The sequence below is a fragment of the Puma concolor genome, chromosome E2 (genome assembly GCF_028749965.1).
Source record: "Puma concolor isolate L17-30 chromosome E2, mPumCon1.1.hap2, whole genome shotgun sequence".
Taxonomy (NCBI): domain Eukaryota; kingdom Metazoa; phylum Chordata; class Mammalia; order Carnivora; family Felidae; genus Puma; species Puma concolor.
The window spans coordinates 5230664-5254433 of record NC_141681.1 but is presented as its reverse complement, the minus strand read 5'-3'; the positions used below and the strand labels follow the sequence as shown (position 1 = coordinate 5254433).

General features: G+C 50.0%; 1 protein-coding gene across 1 annotated transcript; it reads right to left on the bottom strand.

The window, feature by feature from the left end:
- Positions 1–2512: 2512 nt before the first annotated feature.
- On the bottom strand, positions 2513–23704 carry HSDL1 (hydroxysteroid dehydrogenase like 1). The gene is made up of 6 exons (XM_025920767.2): positions 23569–23704; positions 15300–15374; positions 11760–11985; positions 10770–11215; positions 10336–10563; positions 2513–4696 (listed from the first exon to the last, which is right to left on the bottom strand). The coding sequence occupies exons 3-6, from the start codon at positions 11977–11979 to the stop codon at positions 4598–4600; spliced, it is 993 nt and encodes a 330-aa protein (XP_025776552.1). The 5' UTR covers positions 11980–11985; positions 15300–15374; positions 23569–23704; the 3' UTR covers positions 2513–4597.
- Between the last annotated feature and the right edge of the window lie 66 nt (positions 23705–23770).

Here is a 23770-nt window from a genome sequence, read left to right as displayed (position 1 = left end):
CTCTGGAAGCCGGGGGCCGCCGGGGGCCGCCGGGCCCGGGTCGGGAGGACGGACGCAGGTCTCGCGACACTTGCGGTCCGGGACGGGGTGGAAGGTGGGGGGCGTGGCCAGACTGCGAGGACCCGGCCGTGGCCGGGGGAGCGGACTCTCGGGGTGGCTGCTTGTGGGCCGTTGGGCCTTGGGGCCCGAAAGCGGCACCGCGGAGCCGGGGACCAGGGAGGATGACCCTGGCGGAACGGCTGGCACTTGACGCAAACGCCTGCGAGCTCCTACCCCTTCACCCTCCTCGCGGGGACTGACGGGGGCCGGAGCCGGAGCCAGGCTCGGGCGCCACCCCCAGGCACGCACCCTGCAAGCCTCTGTCGGTTTGCCCGACGCGACGGGCCCGGGGAGGCGGCCCGCTGGTGGCTCGGGGATCAACCCCCTGACGTGCGAAATCCCTGCCCCAACCCCGCCTGCCCGCTCCGGACTCCGCTCCTCGCCCCACTTCGCGGGGACCACTTGACGCCCAGTGGTTTTCCTTGTTGGAAGAAACAGGATCTGTGCGCTAAACTCGGAAACGTTGGCCTCCCCAGAGATGCCCGCGTGGTTTACATACTAGGATCACGAGCTGTCTTAGGCCTGCATGTTGGCTCTGGGTACAAGTGGGGGACCAAAAGCACGTTTTAGGTAACGCTTCTGTAAAAAATGATGTGCTATAATCAGATAAAACCGTTTATATCTTAGAACTTGCCACAGCACCATGATAATGCTGAATGGCACCAACGTGACAAGAAAGCACAGCACTTCATAGTCCCTTTATCATTATTTAACCAAGCTGATTTATACCCTAGATTAATACACCATCACCAACTAGCCTTGGGATCTTGGGCAAGTTGTACCTCAGCCCTTTGTACCCCACCTTCCTTACCCCAGGGAGGTATTTACACCTACCTTCCAGGATGAAGGTTAAAGGAAACACACAGGGCTGGACACACCCATGTTCAATAAACAATGATGACTGTCGCTAGACCCGCCCACACCTGATGAAGTTCTTCTCCCCATTCTGAGATTGCATCAATGTTAGGAACTTACGGAGAATTCTTGACTCTTGCATTGATAAATCCTCAAAGTGAAGCCCTCCCATGCTGCCACCATGTAATGGTGGCACTTGATCTTAAACTTAAATGTGGGTGTGCCTGGTTCTTGATTTTGGATCAGGTCATGACCTCATGACCAGGAGATCCAGCCCCACATCAGGCTCCGCACCAAGTGTGGGGCCTGCTTGGGATTCTCTCTCCCTCTCTGCCCCTCCCCCCACCCGTGCATTTGCACACTCTCGAATTAAATAAACTTGAAACAAAAAACTTCAGTGCTCTACCGTGGGGTGAATTTGTCTCAGCCAAGGTTCTTTTTTAACAGGGCTTTAAGTCACTGTGCCACTGAACACACGACCCAACTAGGGGTAGGCTAGTGAACTGAAAACATCCGTGTCATGTGATGGTCAAGCCCCAAAGCAGGCAAGAGGACAATGCTGCCCGCTTCTGAGAACCCTACAAACTGAAGGGGGCCAGGGCACAAGACAGGTGTTTTAGAAATCTACTAAGAAAGGATGAGAGCCCTAGGCTCCTCGTCTAGCCATTTCCCACCACTCCAGGTTCTAAAATAACTTCATGTTTTACATGTCTAATAAAGAATTTGCAAATTCCATGGGAAGGTAAATCTTTATTCAGACTAAATGCTATTTTAAAGAGTAACAGCCAAGCCAGTCCTGAGACAGAGACACAGACAGACTGGACTTGGTTTAGGAGGGCCCACGATATCAAGATTGAGGATACCACCTAACCCTCTGGTTCCCAAATGTGACAAGATTTTAAGTAACTGAGATTAAAACAGAACAAGACTCCTCAAAAGAACTGTCTCTCCTGGGGCGCCTGGGTGGCTCAGTTGGTTGGGTGTCCGACTTTGGCTCAGGTCATGATCTCACGGTTCATGAATTCGAACCCCCACCCCCTCCCCGGCCCCATCCAGCTCTGTGCTGACAGCTCAGAGCCTGGAGCCCACTTTGGATTCTGTGTCTCCCTCTCTCTCTGTTCCTCCCCCGCTTGCACTCTCTCTCAAAAATAAATAAAGATTAAAAACATTCAAAAAAAACAAAGAAAACAGAACTGTCTCTCCTTGCTGTCTCCCTTTTTCTTTCTGCTCCTTGAACCCACTACAATCTATCTTTCATCCAGACAAAATGGCTCGGAGCAAAACCAGTAGTGATCTCCATGTCGCCAAAGTCAATGATCAAAACCTAGCTCCGTCTACTCAACCTACCAGGAGAATGAGAGCAAAACATCAACTTACTCGTTTTGAAAGACTTAGCAGACACGTGGTTATGGACCATTTTCTTGCTGAATTAGCAGCTTTTAATGAATTACTACCACAGGTGTTCACAGACTCCATTATTTTTCGGTAATTTTAAGGGAATTGTTCCTATGGGGGAAAAATCTTTCATTCCAAATACAATTACTCAGAGCAAAACCTCTTCCAATGGAAGGAGAAGCAACAGTTTTTATTGTTAAATTTTCAGTTCACAGATTATTTCAAAGGTTCTTAAGTTCCCACATTCTTCCTAAGAAATCCCATCCGCAGTGGGCCCAATTCTGATTCTCAAATGAGCTCTGGGAAAACGTATTTTATCGAAGAAGAAACCTAAGGAACATTCTTCATTCTGATCTTTCACAAGCTTTGCAGCAGCTGTCTTACAAACGTCCTGCCAAGTAGAGAATTTTACAACATCACGGACATGATTTACTTGTTCTCATCACATAACGGCGACTCAATACCTCACCACGTAACAGCTTAGATATAAACGGGGTGTTTTTACATCAAGCTGCTGCTTCTTACTACACGTCAATGAAAACTTCAGGTCAATGTGGCATGAAAGCAAACTCTGTTCTAGTCTTAATGACCGTATGTTAACTGCTGGGTAGGGAAAATGCCAGCTGTGACGAAGGCATCCACGCTAACTCCCTCAACGTGCTCAGTGCCGCGTGATCCCGCTACTAAGTTTTCACGTGTGAAGGTCTTCCTTTTGTGTAACGAAGGCCTGGTCTGTCAGTGGAAGAGCTTCTGAACTCAATCACTGATCTTCTGAGTCCGTGTCAGATCTGGAAATACTGAGGCAACAGCACTGGCGAAATCGTGGGTAAGACACCGAAGCGTGCTCTGGCCTGACTCATAATGGAGTACCATCTCAGGCGAAAACAATTCCGTAGAGGTCCTGATTTCAACCTATTTACTAGTTTCTGCATCACCGTCACAATCACAGACCCCCAATTCTTAACTGGCACGTACCGTCACGTCCACATGGCGATCTATGGTTGCCAAAGCACTAGAGAGCGGTCCTCAGAAATGTCTGGCTTTGTAAGATCCGAGCCAAAAACATTTATTTCACAGTAGGTTTCAGCGCCAACTCCTATCGTGGGGGGTTGTGCCTAACGATCTTCACATCAGTGAGAGCGTTCACTATAACGTGTAAACTCATTACACGAACCAAGAACAAGCTTCTAATACATACATCATTATCACACACATAATTTATCCATGTGTTAACGACAATGCCGTAAGTACTTGACGTTTACTCCAATGATGCCACTATAAGAGAATATTACATGGAACAGGATATGAAAACCAGATATAAGCTCTAAAGGGCTAAACTTCAGTTATAAAATGGGGCAGAGGCTGAGAAATCACTACTTATCCACAGCAATTATAAATCAAGAGATGACGGAGGGTCAACCGTTATAGGTCCAAATCTAGTAATGAATTAATTTCACAGATTTAAAAAAAAAAAGCAACAACAGAATGTATGATATTATACACGGCAAGCCTATAGCACAAAATTGGGTGGGCTTATTTAGTATGAAGAGGAGTAATCTAGAATCATAATACCCCATAAGGTTCCACGTTAGGCCATCTTAACAAGACGTATTTTCCAAAGTAACTTAACCATAAATAAAGTTGTCTGGATGTACACGACACACATACGCACATGGCCTCTAGTGAAATGCCGCCTGAAGTGTAGCATTTTCACACACAAACAGAGCTATACAATATGATACAGGGTTCTACTGCTAATTACACCAGCAGTCTTACAAAATCACACCTTTCAATAGTCTTTCCTGATGAACATTTGAAAATCAATACTATAATTCATCTACTGAAATAGATAATTTCCCTTAAAAAAAAAAAACATTCGAAACGACGAGAGCTGACAAGTCGTATTATATTTCACTATCAAGATTGCTGCAGCTCATAGAACAACGTAAATCGCATGGCTTTTGGACAGCTTAGAGGAAAAAAAAAAAAAAGCATCAAAATTTAGGTTCCCCCAACCAGTTCTCGTGCCTCAGTCGTTGTTTACTTCTGTACCATCCGTGTGATGTGGCCCTTGAGGTTTCTCCACAGCATTCTCTGAAAGTATTACGTACGCTTTGCAGACGATGAGTCAACAGTATGCTAAATACTCAGTAATAAAAGAAAACACAGAAGGTAAATGTGTTCTTCCAAACGTCAGAATACTGCAGGCTCCCGCGAGCTGGCAAAAGTTCCCAACCTTCACGCGGCTTCACGCTTTGCAGGATAAGGCCTCCTTACGCAAAGAGCGATTGAGAACATTTGCTCCCCACACCCAGAGCCATTCAGGCATATACTGTGCAAAAAGGAACTAAAAAGAAAAGAGAAAAAGGTTAGAAGGTTAGAATGCAAAGCACAGACACTTCAATGTCAGTATATGACTCAATGCAACAAATACCACCAATCAAATTAAATACGAAAAAAAGAAAAAGCCCTTAGGTGCTCTTGTACCAAACGCCTAGTTTTGTATACGAACCTGTGCTGGACTCCGTGGGAATTCAAGTACACTCACCACCCGCCAACCCCCCCACCCCCGCCAATGAGGTTGGACAGACGTACATGCAGGAAGGAGTGTGAGCCCATCTTTACTTAACACGAGACGAACAGGGTGGTCATTTGGTTGAGAAGGACAAGACCACTCCAGGAACGAAAGGCAGTTGAAACGGATAAATGCATCGGTGACTAGTACTGTGTGGGAAAAGGTTTGAGGGGCAGGATGGGGCGAAATGCAACAAGAGAACGGAGTCAAAAACACCGGGACCGCGGGACAGACCTGAGCTGTGAGGACGACGGCCTGGGCACCCCGGGGGAGAATCCTACCGATGCCGCTCTGTCCCGGGGACTCCCACCCCCGCCATTTTGCCACCCAAGGGGATATAACGCGATGTCCAGAAACATTCCTGGTTGTCACAACTGGGGTGCCGGTGCTACTGGCATCCAGTGGGTAGAGGCCAGGGATGCCCAGGAAAGCCCCACAACAAGGGATTATCCAACGCCGAATGCCACCCGTGCCAAGGTGGACAAAAACTCCGCGCTACGCTGACAAGTTCGTCCAGGACTGCGCTGAGTGGAAGTTCTACTAGTACGGTAGGGAAGGAGATGAATGGGAGGCCTGGCGGGCTCGGCTGGTAGAGCACAGGACACTTGGCCCCTGAAGAAGGGAAAAGAAAAGGAAAAGGAAGACAGAGAGAGGAGCAGACGGCTGGCAAGTGCTAAAATTCTAGCCTTGAACAGAACTAAAATAACAGAGGTCACCCCAGACCCGGGGTACCTGTACAACTGTGGGGAGGCCACAACGAACAGGAGGGGGGCCCAGTATCATGACCTGTGGGATGACAGTCGTGGAGCCACGGATGTCCACTGCAGGTTCCAGAGAAGCACCAGCCCACCGCCTCACAGACAGGAGCCCAGTATCCGGCCAGGAGCCACGGGAAACTTTCTGGGGACGCAACTAAGGTCTCTCTGGACCTCTTTGCAAAGCAGGATTTTGTGGGGAAAATACCTGGATCCACCTCCCAGGAGCTGCTGCTCTAAAGCAAAAGGTTCTAAATCCAAGGAGATCCAGGAAGTCAGCTCCAGGAAGTCCAAGAGGACGCCAGGAATAGGGACGCACTCAAACACACAGCAGCCTGGGGCAGACTCCAGAAGTGGAGCCCCCCTTCCAAGTACAGCAGTGCCCCTGCCGCCCCGGGTCTGCTTTCCATGGTTTCAGTTATCCACGGTCAAGGTCAAGTTTGGTCCAGAAGCAGACGATCTCCTGACTTTTCACCCTGTTAACAGCAGCCTAATGCTACGTCACTCACCTCACTCCCTCTCATCACAGAGACACACAACAACAACAAGAAGGCTGCGAACCAAACAGCAAGGTATTTTCGGAGAGACCGCATTCGTACGTCATCACGAGAAGGGCGAGTGCAGGACAGTAACGTATTTTGAGAGACAGAGAGAGACACCAGGGTCACGTAACTTTTATTACAGTGTTGTTATAACTGTTCTATTTCATCACTATTGTTGTGAATCTCTTACTGTGCCTAATTTATCAATTAAATTTTATCGTAAGTACGGACATACAGGAAAAGACATGGTCTCTACAGGGCTCGGCACCATCTCTGGCTTCAGGCCCCCTCTGGTAAGGGTGGACTACGATGCGTTTTTGCAGTATGTATCCAGTAAGGAGGGATGAACACCTAAGAATCTTCGTTTTTAATTTCCACCCCTGACCACTGTCTACCGCAAGGGGACCAGCATCAGGGTGCACTGTGCCACCGTCCTGACGTGCTGCATGTGGAGACGTCACGGGCACACCATCTCCAACTTATCCGAGCGGGGTCCTAGCACCCTGGGTAGCAGCATGGAAAGAGCTTGGTGAAAAGAGCTACTGGAAGAGGAAAGAACTTCATCCCCTGTGTACTGACAGATTAGAAACTAAAGGGGCGACCCACCTACTTGTTTACAAGGGGAGTGAGTGTGAGTGTGTCTGGGGGGGCGGGGAAGGAGGGAAGGGAGGGTTGGGTCTCGGGCTCTGGAAGGCTCTGTGCATGTTCAGACCCTGACCCACTGTCTAGGTCAAGGAAAGGAGCTGCTTTTCTCCTGGGACAAAAGCCAACAGTAACCGATCCGGACGCAGTGTAGTCCCCGCAGGGACTGCTGTTCAGTAAGACGTGGGGAGCCGGAGCCGGAGGAGAAACTCAATAGCAAACGGGCGTGTTCGGCTGGTTGCAAATCTGCATCAGCAATGAAAACGCCGATGCCGTGTTCTTCAGAGACCGGCGCGGGTGGGGCCTGGGTAAGAACTGGGAAGAGCCAAGGTGGAAAAGAGCCCAAAGAACCCGGGCTGGATCCTCGCGCCAGAGTTATTCCAAAGGAAGAAACACAGCAGCACCGAAGCCGTGCGGTGTGCAGTCCCCTTCCCGGCCGGCAACCGGCACGGGAACTTGGGCTGGGCAAGGGGGGCCGTGACCTCTGACACGGCTGCCGGCCTGCCTCCCCTGGCCCCTCACCACATCTCGAGACGCAATTCCAGGGCCTCCTCACCGCCCCCCAGCTCCCCTCTCCTCTAAACGCCACGTCTTCTTTTTCCAATAGCCACAGACGCACGGCACGCGTGAACAAATACGCCCACTGTGGGGAGAAATTCCGAGCAGAGAGAGCCCAGATGCCCCACCCCGCCTGCCGGTCCCCGTGGCTCGGTCAGCGGACCACCAGGAGCACAGCCCCCGGGCCCCTAAGCAAGACCCTTTCTGGTCAACTTGTCGACTTAATGGCTTTTCCAGCCTAACACATACCAGAGTGTCTCTGGCCTTCACGTCAAGACCCACAGACAGAAAGCTATCAGCTTTTCCGTCGGCCTCGCTCTGTGTTCCGAAGCAGACAATACCGCCTGGTGCCGCTTCTGCGAATGAGAAGTGCTCCCGAATCAACGCTGAACACTAGTTAGCAATCAAAGGAAAGGCACCGGACTCCTTTCGAGCTGTTTTAAGTCCAAATCGGTTTTTTTCTATTTTTTTGCTCGCAAATCATTAAGACAACCAGTGTAACGCAGGGAAGAGGCAATCGTTCAACTCCATGGACGGCAAGAACGCAGAAAAGGTGCGGCCGCGAGCGAACGCGGCTCCCGTGTCGGACAGTGTTCTGTGGACACCCGCAAGGGCTGCGGCCCGGGGAAGGAGTGAGGACACCTCCCCCCGCCGCCCCCCACCCCGACCTCTGTGCAAGCGCATCAGAAAGAGCCTCTTTTATACACTTAGCAGCCATCGCTGAATACACTGCATTCTCAGTAAAGGGTGGTGAAATGACTCCAGAGGCTGTCCAGAGAGCGGGTCCCACAAGGGTCACTCACCCGCAAGCAGCACCCCCCCACCCCACCCCCATACCTCCTCGGTCTCCGAGTCCCTCACAGGAGCCACCAGACAGCAGCCCCTCCTCGCCTCCATGGCCTCCTCGCCTTCCTCACTGTCCCCAGGCCCACGTCACCTCCCCTCCTCTGCGCTCTCGGTCCTGCCCTCGCTTCCGGTACCACGCCTTCTCTCCCATCTGTAGGCCACTCTTCTCCACACAGCCCTTCCCCCCAGCACTCACGAACAGCCACATCTCTGCTGCCATAAACGGACTGACAAATACACCTCCCTCCTCGGGCCCAATCCACCTGCCGCCGCATCTGTGGCGCGTGCGTTTTCCGTGTCCCTCCCCGCCGCTCACGGCAACCCACGGGTCTCAGAAAGATCCCGAAACTGCCTTCATCGACGTCATCAAGGATTTCCAAGATTCTAAACCCAACACGGTGTATCTACTCTTGCTCCATTCGAAATGTGGACAACTAACCGAGACAAATAGCACAGATAACGTTTTATACGGTTGGTACGTGGGGCACATCAAACTTCACCCAGTCAATTCCTCAGGCACTAAAAATTGACAGAGGAAGCAAATCTTCACAAAATTTGATCTTTGCGGCCCGAGAAAACCGTATTCGGAAGAGATGATGATTAGAAAGAAAAATCACAGCGCCTAAAGCTATCCGAGAATCCGACTATGGACAAAACAGTGATGAACGATCAAATCTTTGTTGTAAAATTGAAAACAAAACAAGTGGGGCACCTGGGTGGCTCAGCTGGATGAGTGTCCGCCTCCTGATTTTGGCTCAGGTCATGATCTCTCTGTCATGAGACTGAGCCCCACGTCGGGCTTCGCGCGGAGCACGGAGTCTGCTTAAGGTGCCCTCTACCCCTGCCCCTCCCTGCTCACGTGTGCAGGCTCGCTCGCGCGCTCCCTTTCTCTCAAAAAAAAAAATAAAAGAATTTTAAAAAGAAGAAAACAGTGATAATGCTCAAAATAATCTGAGTAAAATAGAAACGAAAACAGACAAACACGTAAAGTTTTAACAGCTCTGTACAAAAAGCTACTCTAGGAATTAACAGATCTTCTGGGCAGAAAAATATACATTCTCAAGAAGAGTTCATCAACGTGAACTAATTATCACTAAAATGTGGGTATTTTCTAAATGCAGTCAAAACATCTGCCACGGCTCAGCCCCATCCCGTCCTGGATAGGTCTTCATTTTTCACATAACTTCAACGTTGGTTCGCTGGCCTCGAAAACTGCTGTTTTGCCTTTCTCTGCTTTTCTCCAGGAACGAAGGGCCTGGAAACAACCACGTAAGTAAAACTCCTTTTTACTCAAGAAACTTTTCGCCAAATCTTTCGATAAAAGTAAAAATTGTTGATTTACTTACCTAAGAATTTGGTGATGACAAATTTAACGATCTTTACGCACAAACAGTCTCAAAAACATTTGCTTGGCAACCAAGAAACTACAAACCAAAGAGCAACCATTCTAAACTAGGGCGCGCCTACCAATTCCGCCACAATCTGCTCTAACAAATCACGAGCTCTCTACCGAATGCTTGGAACCAAATTTTCAAATATCCAAGTTACTCCTTCAACTACCAAAGACCCACACCTCTGTCACGCCTGAACAGGAAACTCAACGGTAGAGTCTATGCTTCTTGAACAAATGAGTTCCAGAATACGCTAGGGCATTAGCTGGCTCGATGGTTATGTGAGATACAGACCGACCTTGGTTTCGCGTTCGTGGGTTACACTGCTGATTTAGAGGCACCCTCTCAATCATTACTAGAATCTGTTTGACTTTGGAATCCCCACGTAAATACTTAGTATGTTTACACTGCTACCATCTCCCTATATGAAAGCAGCGTATCTCATCTCTTAGGGATCACACAGATGAAACTATTCGACGTTCTTGATAAAATAGTAACTTCACAAAAGGGAATTTAGTGACTTAACCAGAACCACTAAGAGTGTCAGGTTTAAGAATCAGAATTTGCAATTCTCACGTTTCCGCGGTGAGACATGGCCTCAGTCAGATTGCCATGTATCATTTAGAGAGGTTCAGGATGCATTAACCTAATTACAGGAGCCGAGCGCATACTGTTACCTGGATAGAATGGGACCAGTATCCTGTGGTCCTTTTCGAAATGCCAAGGGTAGAAACAGCATGGTGTGCGTATACTTTGGGCGAAGGCACCAACCACGGGCACTTGTGCAGAAAGCTGCCGGGTGCGGTCACGTTGGTAGCCACGTAGAACGGGATTAGACTCTGTACGAAGATTCCTTTAGAAGCATACTCGTACTGCAGTGCTCTGCTGAAGTGGTCTAAATAAGCCTGTTAAAACGGAGCAGGGGTCAAGACTTAATTCGGGGGGAAGGTGGAAGAAAATTCAGGAGGGGAAAAAGGCTTGCTTACTACCATTTCAGGAAAAAAATACAGTCAACGCGAGCTGCCGACAAAGAGCTCAGCAAACCGGACCAAACCACGTAATAAAGGTCCTATTGCCTTCTGATGCCATTTTCCAATCGGGAAGACATTACCTTAGAAGCAGAAAACGCAGCCAGCTGGGGAGTCGGCTTGCAGCAGGAGCCAGAAGAGATGGTGACAACAGCGCCCTTCTTTCTCTCCACCATTCCTGGTAACACTATGTGGACCATCAAACTGGCCGCGGCAATGTTTACATTTATGATATCCCAGAGTTTGTCCTCGGAGACCTGAGTAAAATACTGGGGGTAGGGATAAAACACGCCCACGTTATTCACCAAGATGCCGATGTCTCTGTCTTTCAAGGCTTCTCGAATCGGGTCGTAGATCTCCCGGCCGCTGCTGAAGTCCGCCACTATGATATCGGTCTCCACGTTGTAGGTGTCGGCGATGTCCTTAGCCAGCATCTGCAACTTGTCTTGGTTGCGACTAATCAGGATGATGTTGAGACCACGGCTTGCTAGCTCTTCTGCATAGGCTCTCCCGATCCCGTCCGTGGCACCTGCAACCCAAGTCACAGCACGTGAGCACGATCGTCTCGGGTGCAACCTTCACAGGGAACCTTAAATACCCCATTTCCGGGGTTAAGCAGAGAAGGGTTCACACTGGAAATAAACCCCAGAAGGGCGATTTCACGTCCACCAAGCTGATTGTGAAACACGGCAGAGAATGGTTTTCAAGCTTATATCTGGCTTGAACGAGTGCTGGGAGGTACTTTCCTGGGAAACTGATAAATGAAAATGAAATTTAACTTAAGGGAAGCATTTCTGAAAGTGGTGACAGTTTCTAAGGACAATTTCAGAACAGAGCCAAAGGAAAAGCAAGAGGTAGGAAGGTGAGCAGGACTGGGCACAGGAGAGCAGGAGAGGCAGACGTCACAGGACAATCCTTCCGAGAGGAGGGCAGTAAGAAAATGTGAACGTGATCACAACGGAACTATGCTCCCGTGAAAACTTCCCACAGAATTCAGTAACTCCTCGAGCACGGCATCCGACTTAAAACACAAACAGAAAAGCTTATACTGTTACCATTAGAACATTTCTTACCACTCACGACTGCCCATCTTCCGTATTGCTTGATCAGATCTGCTCTGCTCACCAGGCGTGGGATGAAATGCAGTCTGATCAGGCTGTAAAAGTCACAGACGACGGTGATGCTTTTTCGGGCTGTATACCAGGCTCCAACCAAGGCCAGAGCTTCCATGTAGCAATTGCAGGACCTGGCGATCTCCCGATACAAGAGGTAGAAGCTGTCAACGGCAGCCATGGCAGCCTGCGGGGGAGGGGGGGAGGGGGGAGGGGAGGGAGAGAGGCGTGCTTTGCTTAGTTAAGTTAAAGGAACACACGGAGTCTGAATGAAGACAGACATCTAAGGACGTCAGAGCTGGACAATTATGCATTCAACTAACAGTAATGTCTCAAACGCATGTAACCCATGGATCCAATCCATTTATAATCTCATTAACATCTGCAGCTCATAAAGTCCTTTTCTTCTAAAGAGATTAGTCAACATAACTACCAAGAGCTATCAAATTCCTACAAAAATTCAGGCACTGTGCTACATGTTGTGGATACAGAGATAAACACAATATGCTCTGCGCCCTAAAAAAGCTCCTCGCCCAGCACAGTGACAGACAGACTTTTAATTCATGTAACAGCTGAGAGGTGTGTTTACTTCCCTGCTTTCTTCAAATCGAGCCAGTGCAGAGGCCCACCACCCACGCCGAGACAGAGTAGAAGAAACAGAGGCAGTATTAAGACACTGCCTTGGCCAAAAAGAGCTTACAATCCATTTGAGACAAAACTAAGCTGTAATACACCTTCACATAAATGATATTGTGAATAAATAATATACAAAACATGTATTTTTATAAAACAGGTACTCCCCACACCCGAGAAACTGGTTTTCTTTTTTGTTTTTCAGATTTCTTTTTTAACATTTATTTTTGAGAGACAGAGGAACAGAGCACGAGTGGGAGAGGGGCAGAGAGAGAAAGGGAAACACAGAATCCAAAGCACAGCTGTCAGCACAGAGCCCGACCCGGGGCTTGAGGTCACAACGTGAGCCGAACCAACTGAGCCACCCAGGCGCCCCAGAACTGGCTTTCTTAAGTGACAACAGAGCAGGACGCCTCTGTCTTACTGAGGTCACCGGGGCACCAATACCTTTGCCCTGCTCCCTACGGCCGAACAAAGAGTCCAACACAACTCGCTCTTGTAAGTACCCACGCAGCAAGCATTTACAAAGCCCTTACTATGTTCCAGGTACCATGACACATGCTACGGATTCACAGAGGAGTTCATTAATTGTACCCAAGAAAAGAGAAGGCCATTTAACAAAACAATTCTTTCGTTCTTTCTTTCTTTAATTTTTTTAATGTTTCCTTTTGAGAGAGAGAGACAGAGCATGAGTGAGGAAGGCGCAGAGAGAGAGGGAGACACAGAATCCGAAGCAGGCTCCAGGCTCCGAGCTGTCAGCACAGAGCCAGACGTGGGGCTCAAACTCACGAACCGTGAGATCGTGGCCTGAGCTGAAATCAGAGCTCTGAGCTCTGTCAGGGCGACAGCGCTACCCAGGCGCCCCTAAAGAACAATTCTAAATGCCATATGAACTGGTCTGTGTGTGCCCGTGATGAGAAATGACCCTGCCGAGACAGACAAAAGTCAGGCACTACCAAGGCTGATGAACTTGGTCCTAGACTAGGCTTGGGGACCGCTGACGCCAGATCCAGCCGTGTGCTGTCTGCAACGGACAAGATATCAAAGAGATCACAAGAGACTGCAACTAAATTAACAGGAACTCATACGCACAAACACAAGGACATAGCATTTATTACATAAAAGACAAATGACTTTAATCCAAAATATACTGAACATTTCTGGGAATGGGCCCTCTTTAGAAGTCCCATTAAAATAGGGAAAAAAAAAGATTCCTGAAACTAAGAAAATCCCCCCAAAAAAGCATCAAAAATAGGCATAAGCTTAAGGAGGAACGAGCGAATTCCCTCCCACTCCACTGCAATGTAATTTGAGCTCAATCAAGTTCTGCAGAGTGAAAACGAGCTACGCAGGAGAAAACCAATTAGCCACGGCAACAGCACACATTATAGGAGTGACAGCATACTGTGATAAAAGACACATAGAGTAACAGAAAGCCTGCTGAATACAGATAGGTACGTGTTGAATACATATAAACTGATACAGATGTGAATGTGTAATCAGAACTACAAACCAACAAAGTCACAAAGAAATAGGAGAGAAAACTGAGGAGATGATTGGGCAGTGGGGTTCCCAAATGCCCCACCACACGGATGGTCTCTCAAGCAGCGAGCTGTGCACAGCCACCAGATCACTAATGAAGCTGCTCTGGCCTTAAAGGAATGTTTTCCCCAAATAACACAGAAAATGCTGAAGTTGGCCCATCTCATCTCCTACTGGTAAAGCCATATACCGGAGTTCTGTTCACAGAAACGTACCTCCTTCGACAAGAATGCCAAAATGGACCGTGAAGAGGAAACACTGTAAATTTCATTAACTACGCAAACCAAATACTTCATAACGTGAGAACAACTAAACACTCCTCTGGGGTAATTTTTCTTCGTCAACTACCCGGGCTGAGATTTCCTAAAATATGAAGTATCAAGAGCAACAAAGTTTGGCCGCAAGAGGTCCCTCCTGTCGCGATCAATCTGCCACACAGAAGGCCACAAGCCTCTGGAGTGACTTCCAAATCCTCCGAAATGCGTTCAGCGTCAGGACTGTCGGTCCCAAGTATGTCCACTCTTCCCCCACTGCCCACGAATGCCCCTCCGAGGTTCCAGACGCTAGAGCCGAGGGAGTGTCGTGTCACTCTCTCCCAGGGTCCCTGCTCAGCATCTCACTACACAGCCCAGTCCCGGCTGAGGCAGGTGGCTGACGGGACACGCCCCTGACCTGATGTGGTACCAAGGTGCTCACGATGGCCGAGACCGCTCAAGAGTGCACGATTCTAACCAAGCGACCCAACCAGTCATTTCTTCCAAGAACGTAAAGACGAGATACCACGTTACACCGTCATCTGTGGAAGTTCCTGGCATAATTTTTTTAACAGTGTACAAGTGCCTTCTTTCCTAACTAACCAAATGCTAACCCACGAGGAAAACAAACGCAAAAAATAAGACTTGTATATACTACTACTTTTCCATCAAAATGCAAAATTAGGAATAACAAAACTACAACAAAAAAATCCAGATTCTTAGAATATTACATCTCTCCTCCCAATATAGGTGGGTGTATATGTAAGATACTAAAACAATGTGAAAATTGAAATCTTATGGTTCAAGATCTAGGGGGTTATCACCGAAGCAAAGTTGGGCGGAACTAACTGCACGGAGGGCACGTAGGAGGTTCCAGCTAGAGAGGAGAAGAGCAAGTGTGACTCATCGAATGGCCTCGTACTAATGGGAAACCGTGTAAAGGGGACGTCCTCCTGCCTCAAACTCAGACACAATTTCTTCCAAGAATTTGAACATTTGTGAAGAAAAGCTCTAGCTACAGGTGTCTGACCACAAAGGAGACTCACAACTTTCTGCCGAGGCCATTACCTACCTTGGTGTCCTCTCACCTCCCAGCTGCCAGCTCTGGCTCTTCAGGAATATTCCGCTCTGCCCCCTTAAGGCCGACCTGTGAACAAAAACTAACGTGAAATAAAGTGCTGCCTTCTGCCCTCACAGCTCAGCTGGGAAAACTTTATATAAACCTAAGATCAAGGTGTTTAAAAAGTAAGAAAACACATGAATTCCTCGGCCATGAGTCCCGGTGCAGGCAGCAAAGCATTTCCTCACCCCGGAGGACGGCAGACACCCACCTGTCTGCGGAGACGCCCTGCTGGGACGTCCCCGCCGCCCCCGGACCTTGTGTCCTAAGGAACATTTCGCAAAGTGGAAATAAACCAGCTCTGCGAGCCGGGAAACACGGCACTCTGCAGACACGCCGGGAGCTCAGGACACAGCCAGGGAGCAGGCGGGTCCGGGAGGGTGAGGGGACTGGCCATCCTGCCTCCGTGGTGTCCGCCTGGCCTTCCTGGGGCCCCCAACTGTCCCCTCCCCACAATCCACCTTCCTCCGCGCCACCTGTGCAGGCCCGGCCCCTCTAGTCCACGTTCCTGGAGACTCAGGCTGCCCGCCTGCGCCCAGGCACGCGGCACCCGTGTGGCCGTGGCGGAGGTGGCGGGAGGAAGTGGCCTGCGGCATGTGGAGCTGCCCCTTCTGGCCTGGGAGCGGGGCAGGTGCTTCAAGAACGAGCAGAGCAAAGCAACCTCTGCGACACCTTTCCCCTCCTTGCGCCCTGGACATGGTCCCAAACCATTTTGTTTTTGAAGACCCCCTTGCAGGCTGAATTCCTCCAGGGCTGAGAGCAAACCTTATTCCTCTCTGTTCTTCCAGCACCTTCCACAGCCGTGGCCCACAGCAGGAGCTCAGCAGCCGGCTGCTACATTAAGCCGCACTACCCGGTCTCCAGCTCACCTCTCAGCCTCCACGCTTTCTTGTGCCCCCGCGCGGGAGGGGACCACCACGCAAACTTCCCCGACCCTCTGCAGAGACACTCCGTGTGCAAAACCCACCAAGGACCTCCTGCTCAGGGGCAGCAGAAAGACGCAGCAACTCCAGAAGCGAAGTGGCAGCAGCAGCTTCCAGGGCCTTGGACCCGGCACGGTCTGGCTTCCCGGCTCTACCATCAGACTCCCCTCCGCCGTCCTATCACGCGGCTACCATGACGGAATTTCACATCACAGTTCCACCACAGGCAAAGACCTTAAACGTGCACTGTCTTTGCTACATTTTTTTTTTTTTAATCACAGAGAATCAGAGGGCTGATACGTTCTAGGCCTGGTCTACAGCCTTGAGGGACAGAAGTGCAATGTCATCGTTCTCCAGATACAGCTCAACATGGAGAGAGCTAACTCACACCCACCAAACTCACAGAAGACCGACAAATTCAAATACCAATTTATTTGTGAATAATAAACAATACCTCCCAAAAGTCTAAATACGCATAGTCACTGGTCTGTAGGCAAGTCTACCAGGAAAACCAAACTACTCAAACAGCAATGATCACCTAAGTGTCAAACACTGACGACCCTTCACAGTTAAGCCCCTGCCGTCCCTGCGTACAAGGGATTCACCGAAACATAAAACAGAGCGATCCGGTGCGATGTGGCGAGGGCCCTGTCGAAGAGGGTAGAAGGCCCTCCTCGGTGGAGAGAAGGAGGCAAGGGCATAGCACTGCAAGAGGTCCAGCCTGCCAGGAAACGGTGACAAGTTCTCCAGGCCTACAGCACAGGATGTCCACCAAGGGGTGGAAAGGGGGCTGGGGAGGGAAGGCTGGATTGTGAAAGGCCCTTGTGCCAAACAGAAGCGTGTGGACTTACTAAGCTCCTTATGGCAAAGGGGGGCACTGATCGGGTTTGTTGTGAAAGGCGGTTTGCAGCAGAGGGAGGCGGCTGTGGTGATGCAGGCAGGAGGTGTGGGGCCCTGAGCCCTGGTCCTTCCAGATGGGGACAGGCAAGGCTGAATTGAGAGCTCACGGCTTTATGACCGACTCCCGCTGCTTCTCAGACACATCACATGTTTCTACACATTCGCTCACACCCAGATGGACAATAAATGGAAAATAACAGGAGATCAGACGTTCCTGACACCCTCTTCTCAACCTCCTCCCCCACCCTTCAGTAAGTAGTACATGATGGAAAATAATGTCTTTCTAATGAAGGAAGAAATTAAGACTTCCCCCAAAGCCATTAGCTTCCAGGAAACCTCATGGAAACCCAGGTTTAAAGGAGCTTATTACACATTTAAGTCTAGAAGCCTACCAAGATATGCATGATATTGAGCTGCATTTAACTTGCTTTGAGGGTTTGACTAGTTAATTTTCCCACAGGTAGGTATTAGCCTGAAACTTGGAAAAACCCATTTGGAAAGCAACACTAGAACGGTCAAATGATCAGCTTTACACAGTCTGCTTGTAAAAAATGTTACGAAGCTTTGTTTTCTGGCCTCTACAGAAAACTAAATCATCAGTGAACAAAATGGGAGAAAAACAGGTGAGGAAAAGTCGGAACTGTCCCCCAAACGGGAAGAGAGCACTTCCCTATCACCTGTTAGGCATTTTCTACTTCTGCAAGGCAACAGTCCCAGGACTAATTCATCAAACACATAAAAAGTCTCTTAGGTAATCCATGAACTTTGGGCGATTATGATGTTCAGTGTAGGTTCAGCCTTGATTTAAAAAAAAAAAAAAAAAAAAAAAAAAAAAAGGGTGCCGGCACCTGGGAAGCTCAGTCAGTTAAGCATCCGAGTCTCAATTTCAGCTCGGGGCATGATCTCACGATTCAGGAGTTCCAGCCCCGCATCAGGCTCTGCGCTGACAGTGCGGTTCCTGCTTGGGATTCTCTCTCCCTCTCTCTCCGCCCTTCTCCTGTTTGTGCTCTGTCTCTCTCAAAAATAAATAAATAAACATTAAAAAAAAAAAAAAAAGGTACCATTCTGGTGAGTGATGTTAACAATGGGGCAGTCTCAAGGGGAGCCTGGGGGGCTCAGTCGGTTAAGCATCCGACTTTGGCTCAGGTCATGATCTTGTGGTTCATGAGTTCGAGCCCCCGCATCGGGCTCTGTGCTGACAGCTCAGAGCCTGGAGCCTGCTTCGGATCCTGTGTCTCCGTCCCTCCCCTCTCTGCCCCTCATGCTCTGTCTCTCTCTCTCTCTCTCTCTCAAAATACACACACACACACACACACACACACACACAAAAAAAAAACAAAAAACAACGGGGGCAGTCTCTGTGTGGGTGGGAGCAGGGAGTATATGGCAATTCCTGTACCTTTCTCTCACATTTACTCTAAAACCTAAAACTGCTCCCCAAAAAAGTCCTAAAACAAACCTTGTTAAAAAAAAAAAAAAAAACCTCTAAAGGGAATATTACAAACATAAAAGTATCGTGGGAAAATTATGGTCAAAACTGCAAAGAGTAGGGTGGCTGGGTGGTTCACTCGGTTAAGCATCTAACTCTTGATCTCAGCTCAGGTTTCGATTTTAGGGTTGTGAGTTTAAGCCCCACATTGGGCTCCACTCTGGGCATGGAGCCTGCTTTAAAAAGAAAAAAAAAAAAACCTGCACGGAGCAAAGTCACCTCTTCAAAGCACTGCTGTGGCCAGTAACATCCTCCTGACCCAGAGTTTAGCTGCTGCGACTTAGCAGCGAAGAGGGCAGGCAAACCTCCCACAAAAACCTCCGGGAAGGAAGAGTTCGGAGAGAGAAGTCTTGGCTGCAACACCGCCACCACCACGTCACCTAAACGAATGAGGCCCGGGGGAACATCAGGCGGGCTGGCCACGTTTCCCAGGACAATGAAGCAAGCGTGACGGGGAAAGACCGCTAACTCGCCACCAAACAAAGGCAGCGTGGCAGGCTGAATAACGACCCTCGGAGACGGAGACGTCCACATCCTGATCCTCAAGCCTCATGAATACATCACCTTACGTGGCAAAGAGGACTTGGAGGATGGAATGAAGCTAAGGACCTCGAGGGGAGATGATCCCGGATGATCCGGGCGGGCCCACTGTGCTCACGCGTGTCCTTACAGGAGGGAGGCAGGAGGTCAGAGTCGGAGGAGACGCGATCGAGAAGCGGAGGTCAAGGAGACAGCGAGCGGGATTTAAAGACACTAGGCCGCTGGCTTTGACGACGGGGAGAGGGGTTACCTCGAGAATGCAGCACCTCAAGCACCTGCCAAAGGCAGGAAACAGATTCTCCCCAGAGCCTCCAGGAGTGACAGAGCCCTGCTGACACCCTCACGTCAGCCCAGTGAGACGGATTTCAGACCTCTGACTTCCAGAAGCATGAATGAATCTGCACTGTTTTAAACCACTATGTTTGCGGTAATCTGTTACAGCAGCAATAGGAAATTAAGATGGATGGATAGATGGAAGGAAGGATACATAGACCATCAAGTCTAGTTTCTAGGACAGTAAACAGACAAGTTGCAAATCCTGCACATCCCTTAAAGCACAACCTTCTAGTGTATGCAGGATCAGGAAAAGAGCCTCCGAGATTCCTACGATCTTCCCCTGAGAGGGGTAGACCCGAGGCCGTCCCCCCGTCCTCGTCAACAGCCGGCACTGCCCAGCTTTTCTGTAAAGCTCCAGGGCTGTCGACTTTATTTTCATTAACAGTGTTTCATAGGAATGTTACTTCTCTCATAGAGTCTGCATCTGTCTTGCTCTCTGCACTCAAATCCGGTCCGTCCTCCCAAGACCAGCTCAAGTCCCCGGTTCAATGCCAGCACTCACGGACAACACCGAGGACACACCAGGCCTGGGATGAAGGGGAGCCCCGTGCCACTTCCTTCCCCTTCCCAGGCCACTGTACCAAGCCACCCCCCACCCCCGGCTCCGGCCCCGAGTTCCTGTCTTGCCCACGTAGCCCTTACCACATCACTCAGCATTAACCGTTTCCTTCATCCCTTGGTTCCCCAACTGGAGCACAGACCTCCGGAGGGCAGATGTGTCTGAAAAACTAATCTTTCTATAGCTTGAAAAACTGAAAAATACACACGTTTTAAAACCCATTATGCATAGTTCAGAGAATAACAAGACAGCCACGCGGTCACCCTCCTTCACAAATAAAACCAGTCTTAGAAGCCCCCCCCCCCCCCTTCTTCCCTGATCATATCCCCTTCGGCCACCCTGGGGGAAACCACTCTCCTGAATTCTGACATCACCATTCCCTTGCCCTTTTAAAAAAAAATCAAATAAAATAGTTGTACTTTTACCCCAGCGGGGATTCTGAAAGAAAGTGTTCAGTCTTGTCTGGTTTTGAACTTTATGTGAAGCAACCACAGCGTGTATATTCTTTGGTGACTTTCTGCTTTCACTCAACGTTGTTCTCGAGACTCACACGTACCCCGGGAGCTGTAGGTCAGACTTTTCGCTGCTGCACACTACACACAAACACACAGCACAGACACGCCACGGCCCGCACACCCATTCTACCGCTGATGTGCATTTGGGTTGGGCTTTTGGCTTGACAATTACGGAGAGAGCTGCCGGGAGCATTCTCGTGCGCGTCCCCCGAGCACGTGCCCAAGAGTCCCTCGAAGGGGTGTGCCCGAGTCAGGCTGCTGGGGCCACAGGGCACCCGCGCACATGTTCAACCAGGCACTGCCCAAGCAGCTTGGTCTATCTGACCAATCCCCACGCCCGTCAGGGAGCGCCCCTCCCCAATGGCTGGCACCGTCGGCTCCCGCCCACAGGGTGGCTGTGAAACGGGAGCTATGGTTTTAATTTACATTTCCTGATTACTAATAAGCTTGACTGCATCCTTTGATGCTTCTGTGCTGTTTGGGGCTCTTCATCTGTGAAGCGCCTCTTCCTGGCTTTTGCCCTTACTTCTACCGTGTTGTCTTTCTTTTCACTCTATATTCTAGACACCGCTTCTCCGTATGTTTTGTCTCTTTACGGTGCTTTTGACGAACTGAATGTCTTGATTTCAACGTAGTCAAATTTATCAATCTTTCTCCTGTATGGTTTGTGCTGTGTTATTCTCCAGTTCAGAAACCCCTCTCGGCCCCGAGACATAAACAAATTTCCCTGTATTATTTTCACAAACGTTCTATGCCACTTTGCTTTTCAGATTTACGTCTTTAATTCTCCTGCAGCTCGGTGATGGTGTGAGGCTGGGATCACACCCATCTTTAAAATTCCTCCTCAGCACCTAGCATGATGCTGCATATACAATATCTCTGTAACAAATAGATCAAATACTGCTTTGTGTTCACAGCTCGGATTTCACTCTTGAGGAGAAAAAAAAAAAACGTAAGAAGCTTCTCAACCTCTGGGTCAGCACTTTGACCAAGTTATTATTGGCGTAGCATGACTTTTTGGAATTTCCTTACTTCCTTTGCCAATTCGGAGGCTACGGCTAACCTGAATTCACGGGAAGCTCAGTGGAAAGAGCAGAACATGGGAGTCCTCGTCTAAGATCCAACAGTCCTGGGTTTTGGGTCTCCATTTGTGCAACAGGAATTAAAACAACAGTGGCACCCACTCCTAGGCATACACCCCAGACAACTTACACTCACACAGAAGCTTGTACAGCCATATTCCCAGCAGCGCTATTCACAATAGCTACAACGTGGAAACAACCATCAACAGATGAATGGATCAACAAAATGTGGCCAATCCACATTTGGTGGGGTATTCGCAATAAAAAGAACGAAGTACGATGCGCCCTGCTACTCAAACCCTGAAAACACTCTGCTCGGTACAAGAAGCCAGACACAAAAGGCTACAAATCATACGAATCAATCCACAGGAACTGTCCAGATAAGGCAAATCAGAGACAGAAAGTAGATGGTCAGGGCTGCCAGGGCACAGGGGCAGTGGGAATGGGGAGTGACTGCTAACGGGGTAGGATTTTTTTTTTTTTTTCTGGGATGATGGGAATGTTCTGGAATTAAAAAGTGGTGATGGCTGGAGAGAGTGAATATGCCGCTACGAAGAACATTTTGAAATGGCTAAAACCTTAAATGGTGAATTTTCTGTAATATGAATTTTATGTCAATCTTTAACATGCACTAAAAAAATGCCGATTTGTTGAACACCACGCTACTGGAATATTCCTGTAGTGACTAAAACCACAGACGCTGAAAATAGACTTCCTGGAGTCGGATCCTAAGAGCTGTGTCTTGGGTGAAGGTGAAATTACTTCACCTCTGGGCTTTCCTTACATCATCTGTAAATACCGACATAATAGTTCCTGCCTGAGATCACAAGAATTAAAGGACCTCATACTTACAAAGCACTTAGAACAGTGCCTGAACTTAAGTGCTCACTAAATGTTAGCTATTAGCAGCTATAACTCGATGTGCAACGTTAGCTACGGGCTATCTGTAGTGGCCGGGGAATTAGAACCAAGAGCTGGCTCAAACCAGAAGTGTCCCCTAAGGACTTTAGCTCTAACACCTCACTGTTTTCTCACTAACGTTAGGAGGCAGAGTTATCATCACCACCCCCCCCCACCCCCCCCAGTTTACAGATGAGGAAACTGAGGCTGAGAGAGGTTAAAGTGACACACCCAGGACCTCACGGGAATTCGAATCAAGGTCTAACAAAATCCAGAGCCCTGGCTGGCCGCCCCACTGGGAGACACCACCCCCCACCCCCGGCGGGAATCTGGCTGGCATCACCGCGGGGGCTGCAGGTCTTGGGGTGGCTGGGCTGCACGCTCCTCTGAACCAGGGACCAGGACCCTTCCGCTCCGGCACCTGGCGGCGCCCAGCACACCCGAGCAAACCACCGCGCTTGGGGAAGCGGCGGTGGCCTTTCTTCAGGCGCTCCCTTAATCTCAATTACTAATTCAGAACAAAGACGACAACAAATCCCACTCCAAGTCCTTCAGACATGAGAATAAAGGAGCGCGCACAAAGGGGTGACTCTCGGAGCCTCGCGGGGAGCCCCGGGCTAGGGTCTGGGGCCAGAGGGGCCGAGCTGGGGTGGGTGGGGCGCGAGACCTTCGGGGGTCCCTGGGGAGGGGGCGGGCCCAGAACGGGGGTCCCCCGGGGTGCAACGCCGGGATGGGAGCTGGGAAGGGGCGCCGCGGGGCTGAAGGAATGAGTCTGGAAGGAAGGGTGTCGAGGCGGGGGTCGTAGGGAACGGAGAGACGAAGAGGTCCGAAGGTCCGGGATGCTGATGGCGCCGAGGGGCACCGGTCCCGGGGGGCGTGGCGGGGCTCACAGGGAGGGACGGGCCGAGGGGGACGAAGCGAGCTCGGGACCCGGGGCCGGGCGCGGGGGGCGGGGGGGGGGGGAGGGGACGCGGTACCTGCAGAGACGGCGCAGTCTCCGAGTCGGTCCCGCCAGAGCCGCGAGGCCGCCGCCCCCGTCACCACCGCCACCGCCGCCCCGCTCAACGCCGCCGCAGCTGCCGCGGGCCGCGCCCCACGTGACACGCGCCCGCGCCGGGGGCGGAGCCGTTGCGGGGCCCGCCCCCGGCGTCCCTACGTGCCGGCCCACCTTACTGCGCG